Source organism: Saccopteryx leptura, unplaced genomic scaffold, assembly GCF_036850995.1.
Source record: "Saccopteryx leptura isolate mSacLep1 unplaced genomic scaffold, mSacLep1_pri_phased_curated manual_scaffold_47, whole genome shotgun sequence".
NCBI lineage: Eukaryota > Metazoa > Chordata > Mammalia > Chiroptera > Emballonuridae > Saccopteryx > Saccopteryx leptura.
The window spans coordinates 291,940-312,684 of NW_027095729.1; the positions used below are offsets into that span (position 1 = coordinate 291,940).

The 20,745-nt window shown below is 50.1% G+C and overlaps 2 protein-coding genes across 2 annotated transcripts; both read right to left on the reverse strand.

Annotated features, from left to right (window-relative positions):
* Positions 1-713: 713 nt before the first annotated feature.
* On the reverse strand, positions 714-11,558 carry LOC136387019 (anomalous homeobox protein-like). Its single transcript, XM_066358091.1, is given in 8 exon segments — positions 714-781; positions 882-1,065; positions 1,820-1,942; positions 5,061-5,189; positions 7,989-8,032; positions 8,035-8,236; positions 10,711-10,931; positions 11,540-11,558. Coding segments are annotated over 8 exon segments (990 nt in total).
* Positions 11,559-14,547: 2,989 nt separating this feature from the next.
* LOC136387020 (disintegrin and metalloproteinase domain-containing protein 20-like) lies at positions 14,548-17,833 on the reverse strand. The gene is given in 3 exon segments (XM_066358092.1): positions 14,548-16,736; positions 16,739-16,798; positions 17,827-17,833. Coding segments are annotated over 3 exon segments (2,256 nt in total).
* Between the last annotated feature and the right edge of the window lie 2,912 nt (positions 17,834-20,745).

Here is a 20,745-nt window from a genome sequence, read left to right on the forward strand (position 1 = left end):
TTCTTATTTTCTTCCTTAAAATTATAGGTGCATCTTATGGTCAGGTGCATCTAAGAAGTGAAAAATTCGGTAATATTCCATAAATGCTTAGTGTCTCAGATGGCTATCCTAGGGTTTTGTCAACAACCCCCACACCCCCCAGTAATCTATGCAACAATTCACATGGCAGGTCCTACAACTCTCTACTTCACAGGTGAGAAAAGCAAGGCAGGGAGGTCACGGGTGCTTGGCTAAAGAGAGACACCTTTGGGTAGTGGTCTGCAGGTCATGTGCCAGGCCAAGTCTCCCACTGAGGGTGGGGAGCTGAACAAGGAGAAGATCCCCAGCCTGTGGGGGCGACCATACCAGGGAGTCTGGTTTTGGCACTATCTTATCTCCAGAAAAGTCCGAGGCCAGAGCCAGGGGCTTCCACGGCACCAGGGACAGTGCAGACCCATCTTCCTCACCTCCTGCTGAAACCCAATCTGCTGAAAACCAATCAGACGAGAGAGGAGGCGGGACCAAGCCCAAGCCCCAGCCTCCTGCCCAGCAGGTGAACGGCCGCTCAGCTGGCTGGAGTCACCCCAATATTCTCTGTCCCTTGATCCATCTTTGGTCTGAACTACGACCCCCTCCATTCTCGTGCTGGGCTCATTTCCCAAACCTAATGACTTCTGGCCGTGGCCACACAGCGGCCTCTAAACACAAAACGCGGGTTGCAGCCTCACTGACCCTCAGCGTCCACGTTCTCGAACCACGTTCAAGTCCCGAACGTGCAGATCCCCGGCGCGGCGCGGCGCCCCTGGAACCAGAGTGCCCTACCCAGGCCAGGCCCTGGACACAGGGTGCAGCGACGGACGTCCGAGGTCCGCCCCCGCCGGCCGGGCCCTCGGGCCTCTCACCTGACCACGGAGGCCGGCGCGCACCCCCGAAGCCGACGCGGCGGTGGCCTGAGGGCTGCAGGGGCTCCTCAGCCGCGTCCCCGGTCGGCTCCACGCGCTGCAGACCGGCCCCCTGGCGCCGCCAGGAGTTGGCGAACCAGCTGTAGACCTGGTCTGGGGTCAGGCTCTCCGCTTTCGGGGTCTCCTGCCGGAAACGAGCGTCAAGCCCCGATTCCGTCCGCGCCTAGGGGGCACCGAGCTGGCAGGGCCGCAGGACTCGGGCGGCCGTGCGGAGCCGAAGCCTCCATGTCTGGAACCAGCCGCTGCTCCATGGAGACCACATGAACTCTGACCCGTGTCCTTCCTAACTCAGGAGCAGGCACAAAACCACGCAGTCGAGGAAGGCGGGTAGCTTTGATGACTCGATGGGGTAGATCACATAGACCAAATACAGCAGTGCTTTGTTGGCTAGACATGGAAGAGAATGGGCACAGGATACAGGACCAGATCTCTGAACAGGCGGAAACTCCCTCCCGCCCCATCGCGCCTTCCCCTGCAAAGTTCCCTCCCCTGCCTCCTGCTTCCGGCCTCAGCTGGTACTGGGCTCCACCGGCATGTGCCTCCCCAAATCTGGAAGCTCCAGCACACCTCACCCTGGTACCCCGTGCCTGGCCATCGCGGGTGCTCAGTGACCATCTGTTGAAGCCACACGCGACCCCACGTAAAAAAAAAAAAAAAAAGCCCTGTTAAGTGTGCAGGCTGGACCTTCTGTGGCTGCCAAACATTGAGCTCCAGTACCCAGGATGGTTCAAAGATAGCCGAAGACTGTGTGTGTGTGTGTGTGTGTGTGTGTGTGTGTGTGTGTGTGTGTGGCGCAGGGGGGGGATCCTCTAAGGGCAGGGTGTCACTTAAGGGTGGAGATCCGCTAAGGGGAGGGTTGTCTGATCTAACTTTCTTACCAGCTCAGCTTTGCTGGGGCTGCTGCTTACACCCAAGGCGAAGTCTTGCAACTTCTGGCGAACCTCTCTGGGGAAGTTCCGGCTCTTCAGGCCTTCAGGACACAGGTGGTAGGTTCCTGGATGAGGGCAGTGAGGAAGTGGTTACAGTTATCCCTTCTGCTGGATACACCTCATGTGTTGCAAAATACTAGGCACCCCAGCACTTCCTCTCATCTCACTGGCCGCTTCTTCTCCTCCCTCTCTGTGCTGCAAAGTCACAAGGGCTCACCTGAAAGAAGGACGTGCTTGCCTGGTCCTGCACTGCGCTCCACACATGCAGAGGTCTCAATAGATCTTCCAAGTACCACTCAATGAAATGCCAAAGCTGACAAATGCCCACAACTGTTGAAGCTGGATGATGAGACTGAGGTTGGTTATGCTCTACTGTTGTGTGTATTTGAATTTTTGCAACAGAAAACAGTGATATATCTTCTATATATCCTACATATCAGTGGTCCCCAACCTCCGGGCCGTGGACCGGTACTGGTCCGTGGGCCATTTGGTACCGGTCCACAGAGAAAGAATAAGTAACTTACATTATTTCCATTTTATTTATATTTAAGTCTGAACGATGTTTTATTTTTTAAAAATGACCAGATTCCCTCTGTTACATCCGTCTAAGACTCACTCTTGACGCTTGTCTTAGTCACGTGATACATTTATCCATCCCACCCTAAAGGCCGGTCCATGAAAATATTTTCTGACATTAAACCAGCCCATGGCCCAGAAAAGGTTGGGGACCACTGCTGTATATATGCTGTCTACACAAGATTTGATATCCAAACACCAACTGAACAAATCCCCACAGATGTCAAAAAAATCCCACTCAGGCCCTGGCCGGTTGGCTCAGTGGTAGAGCGTTGGCCTGGCGTGCAGGAGTCCAGGGTTCAATTCCTGGCCAGGGCACACAGGAGAAGCGCCCATCTGCTTCTCCACCCCTCCCCCTCTCCTTCCTCTCTGTCTCTCTCATCCCCTCCAGCAGCTAAGGCTCCATTGGAGCAAAGTTGGCCCAGATGCTGGGGATGGCTCCATGCCTCTGCCTCAGGCACTAGAATGTCTCTGGTTGCAACAGAGCAACGCCCCAGATAGGCCGAGCATCGCCCCCTGGTGGGCATCCTGGGTGGATCCCGGTCGGACGCATGTGGGAGTCTGACTGCCTCCCCGTTTCCAACTTCAGAAAAATACAAAAAAAAAATCCCACTCAGCCCAAATGGAGCTTGATCCCAGCTCTCCAAATCTACCCCCCCACACACATATCCTGTACAACTCAGTGAATAACCACCAGATTCCAGCCACTCAGTCCAGGAGCGCTGGAGTCTGGCCTCTGTCTTTCTTTTCCTTCTTCAACACTTTCAAGCCATTAGCAAATCCTCCAAAATCTATCTTCACAAAACCCTTTCTTTGGCCACTTCCAGAGACTTCAAGAACCTACTGTCTCTGCTCCTGCAGTGACCATCTTCTATGGGTCTAACATCACATCAGAATGCCCCTGGGGACTGCCATCTGCTTGCTCAGGTCTCTCTTCCCTCCAAAGATTGCAGGGGCCCCTGCCACACAGCAAAAAACAATATATCACATTCCCATTTTGTGTGTGTGTGTGTGTGTGTGTGTGTGTGTGTGTGTGTGTGTGACAGAGTGACAGATATGGACAGACAGGAAGGGAGAGATGAGAAGCATCAATTCTTCCTTGTGGCACCTTAGCTGTCCATTGACTGCTTTCTCATATGTGCCTTGACTGGGGAGCTACAGCAGAGCCAGTGACCTCTTGCTCTAGCCAGCAACCTTGGGCTCAAGCCAGAGACCTTGGGCTTCAAGCCAGCAACCTTTGGGCTCAAGCCAGCAACCATGGGTTCATGTCTATGATCCCACACTCAAGCCAGTGACCCTGCACTCAAGCTGGTGACCTTGGGGTTTTGAACTTGGGTCCTCCAGGTCCCAGTCTGATGCTCTATCAACTGCGCCACTGCCTGGTCAGGCCATGGTGATTATAAAACCCCTACTCCTACTAAGTATCTATTGTGTGCCAGGCAACCTTCTAAGCACTACACACAGCTTGTTACTGCTTGTAGCATTCTCTTCCTGCACTCTCTTTAGAGGTCCTGCTGACCTGAGGGCCAGTGCTAAAACCTGAACCACCTGTAGAGCCTGACCTGAGGCACGTGTGCTGGGCGACTTCCAGAAGAGGGTAGTGAGGTCAGTGGCGTAGCAAACATAACTGGTGCCGAGGGCACGACACTTTATTGGCACCCCCCCTCCAGAAACACATATAGTAATATAATATATAGAATTTACTCATAATAAGAATATAATACAAATAATAATAGAACGTAATACCTACCTTAAAATACCTATAATATGGCCCTGCCTGGTTGGCTCAGTGGTAGAGTGTCGTCCTGGCATGCGGAAGTCCCAGGTTCGATTCCCGGCAAGGGCACACAGGGGAGGCACCCGTCAGCTTCTCCACCCCTCCCCCTCTCCTTCCTCTCTGTCTTTCTCTTCCTCTCCCACAGCCGAGGCTCCATTGGACCGGGATAGCCCGGGCGCTGGGGATGGCTCCATGGCCTCTGCCTCAGGCGCTAGAGTGGCTCTGGTCGCAGCAGAGCAACGCCCCGGATGGGCAGAGCATCACCCCCTGGTGGGCGTGCTGGGTGGATCCCGGTCGGGCGCATGCGGGAGTCTGTCTGACTGCCTCCCCGTTTCCAGCTTCGGAAAAATACAAAAAAAAAATACCTATAATATATTACGAATAGTCATTATCTATGCTTCTACGCTTTTCTTGTTTGTCTTGGAGACCACTTGTCGCTCCTCTGCAAGTGGCACTCAGGGCATGATAGACCCCCTTGCCCTCCCCTCGCTGTGCTACGCTACTGACTGAGGTCACACTCCCTGCCTGTGGAGCCTTCACTGAGGGCAGTGGCTCTTACTGCAGCTAGAATTTTCTACCTGGGTCCTGGGAACCACTCCCTCTCCTTGCCTGCTGGCAAAGGTGGGAATGCAATCACATAGCAGCTAAGCAGGTGGAGGGTAGACCTGTGTCAGGCACGTTGTCTGATAATTAGCCTATAACCTTTGACCAGGTACTTCATCTGGCTTTTCCTGCCCTTATCACCCTGCCTGTTCCACCTAAGCCTTTCTGTGGTTTTGGTTGGCACAGCCTTTGGGAGCCCCAGGGAATAAGAACAAATAAAGCCCAGTGACTGTACCTCTTCCTGCAGCGGAACTTCTGCACCGAGATCAGTTTGGCCACACCGAGCCTCTTCATGACCAGAGGGTAGTGAATGTTGTTCCAGAGCTGCACCAGCTCCTGGCTGCCTCCTGGCACCCAGCATGCCTGCCAAGAAGAGCCTGCTGAGACCTAGCCACTCTCACCCACCCTGGAGCACGGCCATCTAACCCAACCTGATCCCTGGAAGAGCTAGCTGCTCACTGATGTGCCAGGCAGCAAGGACATGACCAGATGGCCAGTGCTGTGATCCCCACCAGCCTAGTACTCTGTCCCCAGTGGTCCAGCTGGCCAATGACTCACATCAGCATTTCAGCCCTCCCACAAAGCACACAGGTGAGCAGAGCTCTCAGTGACTCCTTATAGGTGAGGAGCATGAGGCAATTGAATGAGAGATGTCTGGCCAATGGCTACAAGAGGCTGAGCTGTGCTAGGAGTGTCAGCTCTGAGGCTCGGCAGCTTGACTCATGTCTTAGATGAAAGACTTTTCTCCCACCAGCAGGGCTGGCTCCTGTCCTCAGCAAGAGCTTTCTGAGCCAAGTGGGACGAAGGGGGCCTGGTCTGTGCCCAGTGTGAGTTGTTCACATAACCAGACTTTGAACATAGCTAAGGACGCCTGACACGGCCTCCCCTAGACACCATGGTCAGTGTGTGTGTTTCTTGCCTTTAACTCCAGTGTTGTCCTGGCAAGAGAGGTAGTGAGAATCAGAAAAATCCCATTTTGCTGGGCTGTTATTTGTAGTCTCCTGCCAGGATCAGCCATCAGCCTCAGGCACAAGAGTCAGAGAACACACAGTAACCTTCCTGCCTGCAGGATGTGGCCCTGGGCAGGAAGTACCCTTTGTTGGTGTGCTAGCCCCATCATTACCTCCCAGGTCTCAGCTTCATGTTACCTCCTCAGAGACATTGCTGGTATTTATAATCCCTCCCCTGGGAGTTTTTCTCACTGGTGTCATTCACACATTTTATCACTGCTGTCTTCATGGTAGTTATTACAATTCTAACTGTGGGCTCCCTTGTTTCTTTACTTCATCATTTATTTGGACAGATTATAAAACCACGCCCCTCTCATGTCCCAGGTCATATGCTGAGTGTCATCGACTCTGTAGTGAGAACAGAGGCAGCCCCTCCCTCACGGGGCCCACAGTCCAGCGAGGAGAGACAGAGGAAGCACAAACTGACAAATAAGAGGATTCTGACTACGACCTGAGGGAGTCACAGGGTGGAAGGTGGGGCTGCACTGGTAGATAAACCTAGGTGGGGTGCCGTTTAAAGCAGAGCCAGAAGGTGGGAAGGCACCCACCCCTAGCAGAGGGAATGACAAGTGAATAGCTCTGAGAACAAATAAGGATCCTAAGAGTTCTAGAAGCAGCTAGGAATTCAGCATGGCCACGAGGAAGAAGCTGAGGGGAGCGTGGGGGGCTGAGCAGGAGAGCAGGCAGGCTCAGCTCAGTCCTGGGGCACACGTGGACTCACCTGCACTTTTACAACCTCCTCCAGCTGCTGCGTGAAGGCAGATCGAGGGGCCGGAGAATTACCCCACAGCCTGGAGGGGAGGGAGTGGAAACACGAAGAACTGAGTACCTTTAAGGAAAACTCAGCATGAATTGTGCATGGACTATACTATGAGGTGAAACTGGACAAGACAGGCCCTCAAGTCCCTTACTGAAACCCTTTGAGCTGTTTGTACTTTAGAATTCAAGATTTCTCAGATTTTCGTCTAGGGCAGGCAGTAACCTACAAATATGTTAATATTTAGGAGAAAAATGAACCTGTCACATTAAGTGGATAAATAAAGACCATAAATTCCTTCACATCCACACAGGTCAGGTTTTGATCCCAAACAAGTGGAGGTTCCCATGACCACCAGACGAATGAGGGATATTTTTGTGGGAGTTTGTGTGTGTGTGTGTGTGTGTTTAAATGAGAGGAGGGGAGATAGACAGTCTCCCACATGCACCTTGACCGGGATCCACCCAGCAACCTCCATCTGGGGCCGATGCTTGAATCAGCCAAGCTATCCTCAAAGCCTGAGACTGACACTCAGATCAAACGAGCCACTGGCTGCAAGAGGGAAAGAGAGAGAGAACAAGGAAAGGGAGGGGAAGAGAAGCAGATGGTCGCTTCTCAAATGAGCCCTGACTGGGGATCAAACCCAGGATGTCTGCATGCCGGGCCAACACTCTATCCACTGAGTTGAACACCCAGGGCCTATTTTTGGTTTCAACTGCAGCTTGACCTATGGTGGCACAGTGGATAAATCATTGACCTGGAACAATGAGGTTGCCAGATTGAAACTCTGGCTTCCCTGGTCAAGTTGAAGCTTCCTGCTCCTCCTCGCTTCTCTCTCTCTCTTCCCTAAAACGAATGAATAAATAAATAATTGAATAAAATAATTTTTTTAAAAAAATTGTCTCAACTGTTGAACTTGGGCTGAGGGATTGAGGTCATGGGTCTGTTTGACTCACTGATTGGTATGCTGGCCCTCCAAGCCAGGACCACCACCCAATAAGAATCTGATACATGGATCATTTTAAAGTCAGATTTCCGAGCTAGTTAGAACCTAGTAAAGTGAGAGTGGACCATCCTGGATGGTTTATAGCACCCCTCCCCAGGCTCTTGCAGACTTCTGCACATTCTGTCTTTTTTTTTTTACTTTTATTAATTTTTAGAGAAGAGAGAGAATGAGAGAGACAGAGAGAGAGAAGGGGGAGGAGCAGGAAGCATCAACTCCCATATGTGCCTTGACCAGGCAAGCCCAGGGTTTTGAACCGGCAACCTCAGCATTCCAGGTTGACGCTTTATCCACTGCACCACCACAGGTCAGGCCTTCACATTCTGTCTTGTTTAGGCTGGTAGTGGCTGCGGCCTCTCTCTCTGTGCTCCCCACCCCCTGACCAGTCCTACCTCCCACAGCTGGCAGAAAGCCTGGTGCTGCCCCTGCTGGGCCACACACGGGCACACACCAGGGCCACATCCTTGTTGTCCAGGAGGAACAGGCGGAGCTGGCTGTCCAGCACAGCCACGACCAAGGGCTGCACCTGGGCGGGATCATCCTGCAGGTCCTGGCACAGCCTGCCGGTGAGGGTCATCAGCTCTTCCAGGAGGTCCTGGCACAGCCTGCCGGTGAGGGTCACCAGCTCTTCCAGGAGGTCCTAGCACAGCCTGCCGGTGAGGGTCACCAGCTCTTCCAAGGGGAGGCTGATGCCCCCACTCCCTCAGCAGCTTCAGGAAGCTCTGCATCCTGTGTTAGGTTACGCCTTCTACAAACAAGATGACAGTCGTGACCATGGCCAGTGCTGACCACAGGCTGACCAACTCTGAGGCCCCTCTTCCCACAGGCACTTGTAAGGTGACAACAATGAGAACTCACTTGTAAAGGCAGGAGGACCAGACGCCCACTGGATTTCCTTTTACTCCCTCCAAAACACCTTAGTCCTGGGTTGTGCACTCCAACTGAGCTAGGTGCTATCACTCCTCTGAACATTTCATCTGTTCCCACCCCGCACTGTGCCCCTCACACAGGCACCATCCTGGTCCCCTAGCCATCCGGTTACCACCTGTTTCATAAACATGGTAATTGTTTCATTTCACTCCCCCTCTGGGCTGCGTGGGGGCAGGAACCATGTGTGGTGAGGTCATCAGAGTTCCCAAGCACTTTCCGGATGGATGCTGAGGCCTCTCCCAGCCCTTAGAACAGGGGTTGGGAACCTATGGCTCGCGAGCCAGATGTGGCTCTTTTGATGGCTGCATCTGGCTCGCAGACACATCTTTAATAAAAAGATAATAACGTTAAAAATATAAAACATTCTCATGTATTGTAATCCATTCATTTCCTACCGCTCATGTTCATGGTTGCAGGTAGCTGGAGCTGTCCTCTGGGACAACACCAAATTTTTATTGGATAATGCATCACGTACACGGGTCGTTGTATGGCTCTCATGGAATGACATTTTAAAATATGTGGCGTTGCCCTGGCCGGTTGGCTCAGTGGTAGAGCGTCGGCCTGGCGTGCAGAGGTCCCAGGTTCGATTCCCGGCCAGGGCACACAGGAGAGGCGCCCATCTGCCTCTCCACCCCTCCCCCTCTCCTTCCTCTCTGTCTCTCTCTTCCCCTTCTGCAGCGAGGCTCCATTGGAGCAAAGATGGCCCGGGCGCTGGGGATGGCTCCTTGGCCTCTGCCCCAGGCGCTAGAGTAGCTCTGGTCCCGGCAGAGCGATGCCCCCTGGTGGGCAGAGCGTTGCCCCCTGGTGGGCATGCTGGGTGGATCCCCGTCGGGCGTATGCCGGAGTCTGACTGTCTCTCCCCATTTCCAGCTTCAGAAAAATACAAAAAAATATATATATATGTGGCGTTCATGGCTCTCTCAGCCAAAAAGTTTCCCAACCCCTGCCTTAGAAGGTGCCCTGGGCCAGGGAAGGGCACATGCCATTTACATTGCTGCAAAGAGGAGCCATGGGGCCTACAGAACAGGACTAGTACCATCTGATTTTAACAATTTTGATTTTGAAAAAAACCCCTCAATTTACCGTTTAAAAAGCACAAAGATTTAAATGTTGCCTTAAATCTCTCTCTCACACACAGAGCCCTACACAACAGAATGTGACCTTGCAGGGCCTTACTCTGGCTCCCTCGCCTTCACAGCTGTTCAGAGTTGGCACTGAGGACAACAGGTGGAGAGACTTGGGGTAACTTGAAAAGGTCCCAGGGTGGAGACCCCAGCAGGCACTGACCCATTACACCCCAAAGCCCACTCTGCCATCACCCAAGTGGTAGCAGGTGGACTTGGAGGATTTATGAAATCTTCTCTTTTATACAAATCTATGTATACATACACCTATTTTTAACAGCACAGAGACTGCTTATCTGGCTGGTCCCACAGACATCTCCTGGCGCATATGCATGGTCTTGAAAACTATCCCATGAAAGGAGGGGCTGTAACTTGTTCAAACGCCTCCCTCCCACCCACAGATGTTTACACAACTTGTTAGTGATTGCTTTTAAAAAATAGTGCTTTGTTTCTATGAACCAGACTCTTGGGAGTTAATGGGCGGCGCTGCAGGATGTCTAAGTTTTTATAAGATGATGCCACACTTTCCACTAAGGCCGTGAGACGCTCCATGCGCTCCATGAGCAGCGCTCCATCCCCGTCCGAGCCCCTCAGTCCTCCCGGCTCCCCGCCCTCCCGGGGATGAGCTGTAACCTACACCACCACCGCCACCATTTCACTCCCCCTGACTCGGGCCCAGCGATTCTCCCTGTCGAGGGAACCAAGGCTCCAGGGCTTCGACATGAACGGGAGGAGGAGCGCTCGGCTTGGGACTCCGGTTTCTTCCAGTGCGGACTCCATGGGCTCCAGGAGAGGCAGGAAGGAGGCTAAGTGCTGGCTCATGCGGACAGTACCCTAGACACTGAGGAGACCTGGCCATGGGTGGGCAATGGAGGGGACAGGAGGAGGGCAGGTGGCTCTACCCTGTGGGCTGACCCCTACACATCCCTGGCCACGGCCCAACACCACATACGTTTTGTGGTGCACTGCTCCATGAGAAGGCCGAGAGCCCTGGCTGCCCAGATCAGCTCTGAGCTACGGGGTTCCACCTCCCCTCTGCCCCCGCCCCACTTCCACTCACTTGGCCGGTGCACACCTGCTCATCCTCACCTCCTGAGAGGGGATGTCGCTGAAGCTGTGTGGTTGCTACAAAGTGTCCAACAGTGGCCAATCCCAGAGAGCCCCAGTCGGCCACCCCCTCGGGGTCCATGCACTCCCGGAGCACTGAGAGGTTCTGGGGTTCAGGGGCACCATCGAGCCTGGCTCTGCGGGTCTTCAGTCCATGAATGGAGACAGTGGGTCCTGGGGGCAGCCGGAAGTGGAGGAGAGGACACCACCACCCCGACTTCTCTCAGGTGTGGGAGGGGGGCAGGAGCAAGCGGTGACCCCTGCGTGACACCAGGCCACCCACTCCGGTGGGCCTGGAAGCCAGGCCCTGCCTGGGTCAGAGCTTTGGGTGGATACCCTGCTCACTTGCCTTATGTGACCTGCACTGCCACCTGGATGACCATGCCTTTCAAACCCAGAGCCCAAGCACACAGAAGCCCTAACCCCTCACCCCTAACCCTAAACTCCTAACCCTAAACCTTTAACCCTAACCCCAGCCCCAACACCAACTTCTGAGTTTCAACATGAGTCCCACCCCTGAGCGTGAACCCTAGATTTAAGCCTCAATGATGCACACTAAACCAGAACCTTAAGTCTCAACCCTGAGTCTCTACCGTGAGCCTCAACCTAAATCCTAACCCTTGATCCATAACACCAAAACTTTGCATCTTATCACCACTCACAGCCCAAAGCCCTAAACTCTGAAATCATGTTCTACCTGTTGAGTTGGTACTTGTTTTACACCTGACACTCTGAACGTAACCCTGTTTCCATAACCACTAATACTAGGCCTTCAACCTAACCTCTCAACGCTAAGTACATCCTGTTATTACCCATGTATGAGCCAATAGTAGTCACCCTAATGAAACCCATAAACCAAGCCGATGTCTTGGCACTGGCCCCACTAGGGACTCTGACTGTCCCAGCCCTAAGGTAAACCCAAAGTTCCTGAAAGTAAGTAACCTACTACATGGAAGAGTGACTGCAGCCCCAAACATTGATAAACATAGAAATGCCAACTGCCATACAGACAGGAACAGACTGAGTGTAACATGACGCCAATGTGCAGCCTTCCACCTGTCTCTTCAGACTCAGTACGTCCTCCTGAAGGTCTCCTGTCAGCCACCAGACGCAGAATCCGCCCACGGGTGGACCCCAAACATCCGATGCTAACACAAGGCACTGGACCCAAGGCACTGATAACAACCAGAACCCAGACTCTGCCCGCACAGCTGCTACAGGACAGCAAGCAATGACCTGGAAGCCAGACCTCAGCTGCCGGGCACCACAAGATGGTCAGAGCCCGGGTCACAGCCCCTGAGCCCGCACGCCTGATGGTGCACACCTGGCCGCGGACACAGAAACTGAAGGACAGGCCGAATCTGGACCCTGAGATGGGACCCCTGGTGGCAAACGACAGGCAACAGATTCAGAGGATGGATGAGGGATGGGAGCCCACCCCAAGCTGACACAGTCGGTGCCGGTCATCAGGCAGCGCACCCGGAGGCCAGACCGCTGATGCTGATCACCGGACAACAACCCTGAGCCTGCGCGCCTGAGGATGCACACCAGGCACCTGAGACAGAGATCAGATGACAGACCGAGGCCAGACCCTTGATGACCCACGCTGGAACCCGAACCTGGAGCACAGTCCACGGACTCTGTCAGGCATTATTTAATGTTTTATTGATACTTTCAAACTCTTTCTTGTAACATAATCTAGTTTTGTGTACCTCTTTTATTGTTCTTATTTAAGTACTAAATGCATGAAATAATAAACTACCTTTGGTATGTCTTTCTTTTATATATACTTAAAATGATCATTTAGGGCAGAGAACTAGTTGTTAAATTATTTGAATCCCACTACTGGGTCCACTTAACATTGGTCCCGGGTCATTCAGATTTCCTGGGAGCAGACAGACTAGTAGAGCAGTGGAACCCCTGGACTTGGAGCTGTATGTGTGTGAGCCAAGCAATTCATGGCATTCCCTTCAGGAAGACACCATGAGTCCTAACAGAAGTCCATGGTTTAAACAACCTGTCCTCCAGGACGCTCTCCACGTCCCTACACCGTGCTCCTCACAGTGATGACTTTCTACATGAGAGATTTTCTGTGCAGGTTGTGGTATTTATCAGTCTGCCATTGGAATTCAAGGTCGCAGTTTCAACAGGGACAGTGACGAGTTGGTCTGACATGAACAGAGTCTATTTATTTGTCATATCTCATTCAACTTGAGAGAGAAAAATTGCATCATTCAAATTGCTGCTGATGGCCAGGAAGGAGATCAGGGGTCATGGTGCCTCTGTGGTCTCAGTCTGGGACTTCCCAGCAACCAAGACACACAGAGCAACACTGTCCACTTAGTGTTACAAAGTCTTAGAGGATTGAGAGTGTGCATGGAGGGAACAATGGCAGATGCCACATTGGACCACAGGGCCAGCTGCATCAGTGACAGTTAAACCTGACCTACTGACTCTCACATTGTGATGTCCATCTGCAATGGAATTGGATATTGTCTCAGGTCCCTGATAACAGAGTGAACAGAACAGGGACATTCATGTCTCCCAACTCCACTGCTAATGTCCACCCAGCATGTCTGCCCACCATGGACATTCCAGGTCCTTGAATTTGCAAAATATTGGCTTTCAAATCCATGTGGTGTGCCTGTATTGAGTGGAGGTACTATGAATTGTATACGTTGGTGTGAAATAAAAATTTTATTAATTGGGCATTACCCTATGAAACATTTCATTGAAAGCTCTTTAGATACAGTGGTGTTCTGGTTTTCCAGCCCACGGTCTGTTGTGGAGACGGTATCTGATCTGCACCACGACCCAGGGGCACTTCCTCGGACCTTCTCTGAAGTGCACAGCGAGGAGGAAGGGGAACTAGTGTACGGAGGCCCCCTCTGAAGGCCAGGGTCAGGGATGGCCACTTCTACCTCATTTTCTGACTGAATGTCCCTGGACCACAGCCTCCACCAGAGGAATCTGCTCTCCGGGGTGGCACAGGTATCACCAGGCACACTGTGACCCTCAGTCTCAGCCGCAGCCCAAAGCCACACCAGTGTGACATGGGCAGGCTTGGTTGTGAGGAGCACACAATTGTCCTGAAACCACTCTGCATAGAGAAGATGAGATCACCTAAGACTGAGGTGACCCTCCATGATAAAGAGCAGTGTTGTGGGGGACTGTCATGAACTGGCCTTAAAGGATCCTGTGGCCACTTTCACTAATCCTGGGACAACTGCCCACAGGTCAAGACCAGCTACTCACCAGGTCTTCTCTGCAAGTCAGAGACTCAATCTCAGTTTAGGATCTTGAAAACTTACAAAAACAGCCTGGATAGAGCGTCAACCTGGAAACGCTGAGGTTGCCGGTTCAAAACCCTGGGCTTGCCTGGTCTAGGCACATATGGGAGTTGATGCTTCCTGCTCCTCGCTCCTCCCCCCTTCTCTCTCTCTCTCTCTCTCTCTCTCTCTCTCTCTCTCTCTCTCTCCCCTCTCTATAATGAATAAATAAAATCTAAAAAAAAAGGTTAAAATGAAAAAAAAAAGACTTACAAAAAGAGTACAGGACACCATCATCTGGTTTTTAAGCTTTATGTGAAGGTGCTGGCCAGCAACCTGCCAGAGACAGCTGGTGGGAAAACGCCCATGTCTCTCGCTGCTCCGTGATGTGCGGCAGGACCCCTGTGATGTCCAGGAATGTGGGCTTTGGCTCAGCCAGCTGGTGATGCTTGTTTTCTTACAGATGTCCTATATAACCTAGAGTTGTACAGGGGTCACAAGGCTGATTTGCTCTTTAGTCTTCAACTGTCACTTCTGTGACTGGTCATCCCGACAGTTCTCATGTTCATGCCCACTGCAATGAGGAGTGAAGCTATGAAGGCGTATATTCGACAGAAGACCACTCTCAGATACAGCACTGACAGGTCACTCTGTGTTACTGACCGCATTCTTCTTGGAGGGGGGCCACTGTCCACACTCCCTCCAGCTCCTTTGTTTATACACTGTGGGGGGTCCCAGCCTAACCGGCAATGACAGTGCCCTTTGTTGTTGCAAACTCCCCTCAGATTGCATTTCTTGGGAGGGCAGTGATAATTCATTCCAGCCACAATACCATTGCAGTGATTATTCAGACAGAATTTTCCACCACCACAGGGGGTACCAGGTCTCACAGCACCAACATCAGTTGTTCCTGTCCCCCGGTGTGACCCCACTCCAAAACACAAAGACCCCTCGAACACACTCTGATGGAATCCAACATGTTCTTGCAGCTTAGGCAGATGAGTGACATTGGTGCACTGTAGGCGTCCACACTGAATGTCTTCTTGAGCACAAGACACAGGACGAAACTCAGTACCAGTCCCACAGTGTCCAAACCTGTGGCCCCTTCTATTGATCACGTAGCAGGCGTCTGGAGCGTTCTGGGCACCTTCACCAAAGATCTGCTTGCAGTGCATGTTGCGGTCAGTACAGTTCCCATGGAAGCAGTAGCCTTCCTCTGTGCATGGGGTTCCATCTTGCAGATAAAAGTCATCAGGGCAGATAAAGGTGTGCCCGAGGCAGTACTCTGGAAGGTCACAGATGTTCTGGATTGGTCGGCAGAGCGTTCCTCTGGGCGAGTAGGTGCAGTTTGTGCAGCATCTGCCTGTGTTACACGCGCTTCCGGGTGTAAGGGTACAGTCAGCGTTGCAGCAGGGGTTGTGATGACACTGCTTGAAGGATCCACAGTCACAGTGCTCACCTTCATCCACCACAGAGTTTCCACACCGAACATATGTCAGGCTTTTATTGTGATAGATAAAGTCGGTTCTGAACAGGCAACCTTCAGTGTTACGAGTTATATGTTGTACGTGCACAAAGGAGCAGTTACTGAAGGCGTCTGTCAGTACTGGGTATCTGGACATGATGCAGGTGGTTCGTCTTTGACAAACACAATATTTATTATCATAATAGATACCATAATTTCTTGCAATATGTTGGGTGGCTATAATAGACAACAATAAATAATGTCTGCCTAGTTGACCAACCACGAGGAGATTACGGACCGAGCACAGTCCATATAGGGAAGGCTGAAAAGTAATGTCTTCGGGCTTGTCTTTAACCACAATCATGGATGAGTGTGGTTTAAAAATTTTATAAATGTTCTTTGCATAATAGGTATGAAAGGCACTCCCTGGCACCTGAAAGTTGTCCATTGCAGTTGGATCTGCTCTATCATAAATGATCATTACACTGACATAGTATCTCATATCAAGACCTTGGAGCATGGAATCAGCTATGCTAGCTATGTTTATCAGATACTGGGCGCATTGTGACACATTGCTGAATAGAGTATACGTTGATCTAGAACTCATTACACAGCCTTTTATATTCATTTTATGTGATGAATAAAGCTTACTACTGATCCTGGGGGCTGCACTGGCATTGGCTGGAGAGAACAGGGGGTGCCTCTCTTCCTTGTACCCCAGAGAGTACATGGGTCCTATTGCCTTGGTGTCTGCCACTATCTGGGAAACCAGGTGTTCAAAGGTTCGGGAGTCCTTGAGGGGTTTGATTTCATAGGCAAGGTCATCCACCTTTATAATACCTTCTAGGCCCCCATAGCATGTGTCCACGGTGACCATGGAAAGAGGAACCCCCTCCAGGTAGCCAAGGTAGTAGCAGTCATGGGGGACAAAAGGGTACTCCACTTGCAAGGCCCCCTGGTCATCCTGAGTCATCAGCAGCAGATCTCTGGACATAAACAGTTTCTTGTGCCGCAGATGGATAATGTGTCTCTGGCCCCCGAACCTCAGGCTCCAGGAGAGCCAGCCAGGAACCTGGCCACCTTTGCCATGGTGCACTTGCTTCTGGGGAATCACCACCTCAGAGGAGATATAGCGCCATGACGGTCGACCTTGAGAACCCTGGACTGGAGACCACACCACCCATAGCACTGGTAGTAAGGAGGCCACCCACAGGGGGACCGAGTCCTCAGCCAGCCTCATGTCCTGCTTGGGGACAACCATCAACAGGAATAGAGAAAGAAAGGTCCTTCAGGCGGGTCCCCACCACCTAACCAGGCCACAAGCAGATTGTGACATAGAACAGCCCCTGAGCATGTCAGCTGGGGTATAGGTAACAGTCACAGGGTGTGGCAGTGGGTGGGGCTGGACATGAGCTTCTGAGGTTGAGGGGGGAGGAGAGGTGTCTGTGACGCCCACGGGGGAGTGGATGAGAAGAAGAAAGCAGAGCACATCCCTCTTCCTCTGGATTTGAATATGTGTCTCTGTTACAGCACAGTTACATTGTCCACCAACGCTCACCCACAGGATGCCTGAGCCACTCTCTGTGGGTCACTGTCTTCCTTGTTACAGGAACCATCTCTGTCCCAGTAAAGCCCACGCTCTATGTCAATCAGGAGTCCCTGATTTAACTCCTCTGTGCAGTGGGACACTCCTGCTTATCAGCAGGGCTGGCAGCCTCTTTGAGACTACTCTTGAGGCAGCTATGAGGATTCTACTTATCAGTGCTGACACATGACTGACACACAAGTTAGTTGCAAGAATCACAAAGGCAGTTTATTACTCACAAATCCTTTTGGCATGCCTGGGTACAGCTTAAGGGGGCCCCATTGGCATGCTCCTCTCAGCTGTCTTTGGTCAGAGCTCTGAGCAGCATTTAAACAGTCCATGTTCATGTAGGAGTCTGGGCAACTCCCTCAGCAGGGGGCTCCTCAGCTTTAGTACCTTTTCTGCCAAGGCCTTTTGACAGGTATCAATCTACAGCATTATCACCTCAAACCACCCTTTTGGGAGTTTCTCAAAGGAAGCCCTTTTTATGTTAATCTACTAAGATGTTACTATTCACTTTTAAGATGTTCTTAGGGAAGCTTCTTGTTTATATTCACTTACAGAGTTATGATATCAAGCCACTTCTTATCTATGTATAACTTCACACACATTCTAACTGGGCCCTGCTCGAAAGTCAGAGTCTGTTTATCACATCTGCACACACTAGATTAATACCTATCCAGACAGCATAACTTTATTTAATTTCCTTAATTAAATTTAATATTATATCTTAATTACTTATATACATACCATCCATATTTTGTTATATTTCTATATATTTAATTACTATAACATTATATTACTACAACAATCTCCCTGCTTCTTTGTCATGTGGAGGTAGACTTTGTTAATTTTGTCTTTACAGATGTTGAAATTATTTAATTCTGTAATTGCACGTGTCTTATTTTGGTTTGCAGTTAAGATATTTTCAAACTATAAGCTCCTTCTGACTTTTGCTTTGAGGTTTTTTTGAGCTTAGAGAGTAAATCCTTCGCAGCATTCCATGGGATTGCTTCTAACTGCAGCTGGTGACAACAGAAGACATTTTCAGCCCAGTGTGAACCCAGGGTTGTTCCCATGGGTCCCTCCTTGTGGTTCTGTACCGGCCTTTGGTAGTTTCCTCACCTGCATGTGCTGGTCCTCTCTCAGCTAAAGACACAATGGGCCTTTGCTGGGGCCTGATGTGAAGGAACTAAAATTTCACGGATTTTTGTCCAATTCTGTATTTTTCAATGAGAGGATGGAAAATTCATGAGCAGGTTGTAATAAGAAGCCACTGATTTGTTTTGTATTTTTATTCCTTCACAGGGTGACAATTTTCCTTTTAGCTAAAATGTATTGTAATAAGGTGTCAAAAAACTGTAAAATTTAGTAATGGCAATGTCATTTTAAAGAGGAAAAGTCAGGTTTCTTGCCCCCTCCTTTCTGTAGAGAATGGAGGAAGAATGCAGAAGTTTTCTGGCTTACAAGGATAAATGGGTCATTTAGTCATAATTTAACTATAGTTGTCTGGAAGAACTGAGGCCACTACTTGCTAGACAACAAAGAAGATAAAAGTTTTCTGAAAACTTCCTCTTCCCCTTCAATAAAATCCTATAGGAGACAATGTATACACATCCTACACTGATTTTAACTCTTCCTCCCCTCCAGGAGGCCTGAGAGTAATGTATACCTCTAGACAAAGGAATCATGAGCCCACTCCCCTTGCCTGAAAGACCTGCATATGCTTTTTAATAATTATTCCCTTTGAAATTCTTTATATGTATAACACATGTAAACTAAAGCTAGCCTCAATAATTATAGCAAAAGTGATTTCCTATTTCCTTAATCTAAGCTAAAATTTTTCACTGTTGTGGCAATGACCCTAGAAAATTTGAGAATGTTTTTAATATGTAAAATAACATTTATCACTATTGTGTTACCTTGTAAGTTTTAATGTGTAGGAATTTTTTTTCTTTTAATAGATCCTATAAATATTGTAAGCTTCTTAATAATTGACTATTGTGTCATACTCCCCTCCTTTTCCCCCCAACCTGTATGTGATTAAGTCTATATAACTAGCCTCAGAGCTATATTCAAGGCTGCACGATTTGGTTTAGATATACCCCGTGTAAGTCATATGTAGCCGGCTTATTAATAAATCTCCTCCTAAAATTTCTTCTGTATCCTGCCTTGGTGTCTCTATGTAACCCACAGAATTAAGGTACAGTACATTTGGGGGCTCATCTGGGATGTTAGTGTTCCGCATCACTGGGTAGAGACACCTGGACCAGCTGGCCTCTCCGGAGGGTTGCCTGACCCCAATGGATCTCTAGAAGGGGCTCCCCCTGAGGCGTTCCAGGGCTCCAGTTTTCCTAGGACAACTTCTCAGCAGACATCTATGGTTCCTAAATTTGACAACTCAGCAGAGAAATCAAGGAGTATAAATTTTGACCTCCAGAGTTAAGTAAGGCAAATCTTTTGCTTTACTGAATTCTAGCTTTTTGTCTGTTTTGAATTCTAGCTTTTCTGTTTGTGACTAGTCAATTTGAAACTATTGCATGGAGGATTGAATGTGATCAAACTCACACAATGGGCTCTCCAAGACCAAGATGTTGGGGAGAGTTTGAGTCCTGCCTTGGGTTTTTTTATTTAGAAAATTAAATTTAACAAGATAACATAGATGAACAGGAGTTTCAGAAAAACATCTCTTTAGCATTTTAACAGTTGCTTATGTTGTACACCCATCACTCAAAGTCAAACCATCATTCTTCACCGTATATTTTTCTCTCTTTACTCCTTTCCCTCCATCACAACCCCCTCACTCCCTTCTTCTGGTAACCACTTCACTCTTATCTGTGTCCATGAGTGTAAGTTTTTTTTTTTTTTTTCATTTTTTTCTGAAGCTGGAAACAGGGAGAGACAGTCAGACAGACTCCCGCATGCGCCCGACTGGGATCCACCCGGCACGCCCATCAGGGGCGATGCTCTGCCCACCAGGGGGCGATGCTCTGCCCATCCTGGGCATCGCCATGTTGTGACCAGAGCCACTCTAGCGCCTGGGGCAGAGGCCACAGAGCCATCCCCAGCGCCCGGGCCATCTTTGCTCCAATGGAGCCTTGGCTGCGGGAGGGGAAGAGAGAGACAGAGAGGAAAGCGCGGCGGAGGGGTGGAGAAGCAAATGGGCGCTTCTCCTGTGTGCCCTGGCCGGAATCGAACCCGGGTCCTCCGCACGCTAGGCTGACGCTCTACCGCTGAGCCAACCGGCCAGGGCCATGAGTGTAAGTTTTATATCCCACTTATGTGTGTAATCAAACAGTTCTTAACTTATTCTCAGTGTGTTTCAGAAGTATTTTTAATGATAGATTTTTAGAAAAAGAGTGAGAGAGAGGCACGGAAGCATCGCTTTGCTGTTCCACTTATTCATGGGGTCATTAGTTGATTTTTGTATGTTCTCTGACCAGGGATTGAATCTGCAACATGACATGTCAGGATCACACTGTAACCAAGAAGCTACTGACCAGAGCCCATTTTTCATTGCCTTATAATTTGTCAAGTGTAGGTCTTTCACAATCTTGGTTAAATTTATTTCTAAATATTTTATTTTTTTGAGCAATTGTTGTGAATGAAAATGTTGCATTAGTTTCCATTTCTGATAGTTAATTATTGGTGCATAAAAGTGCAACAGAA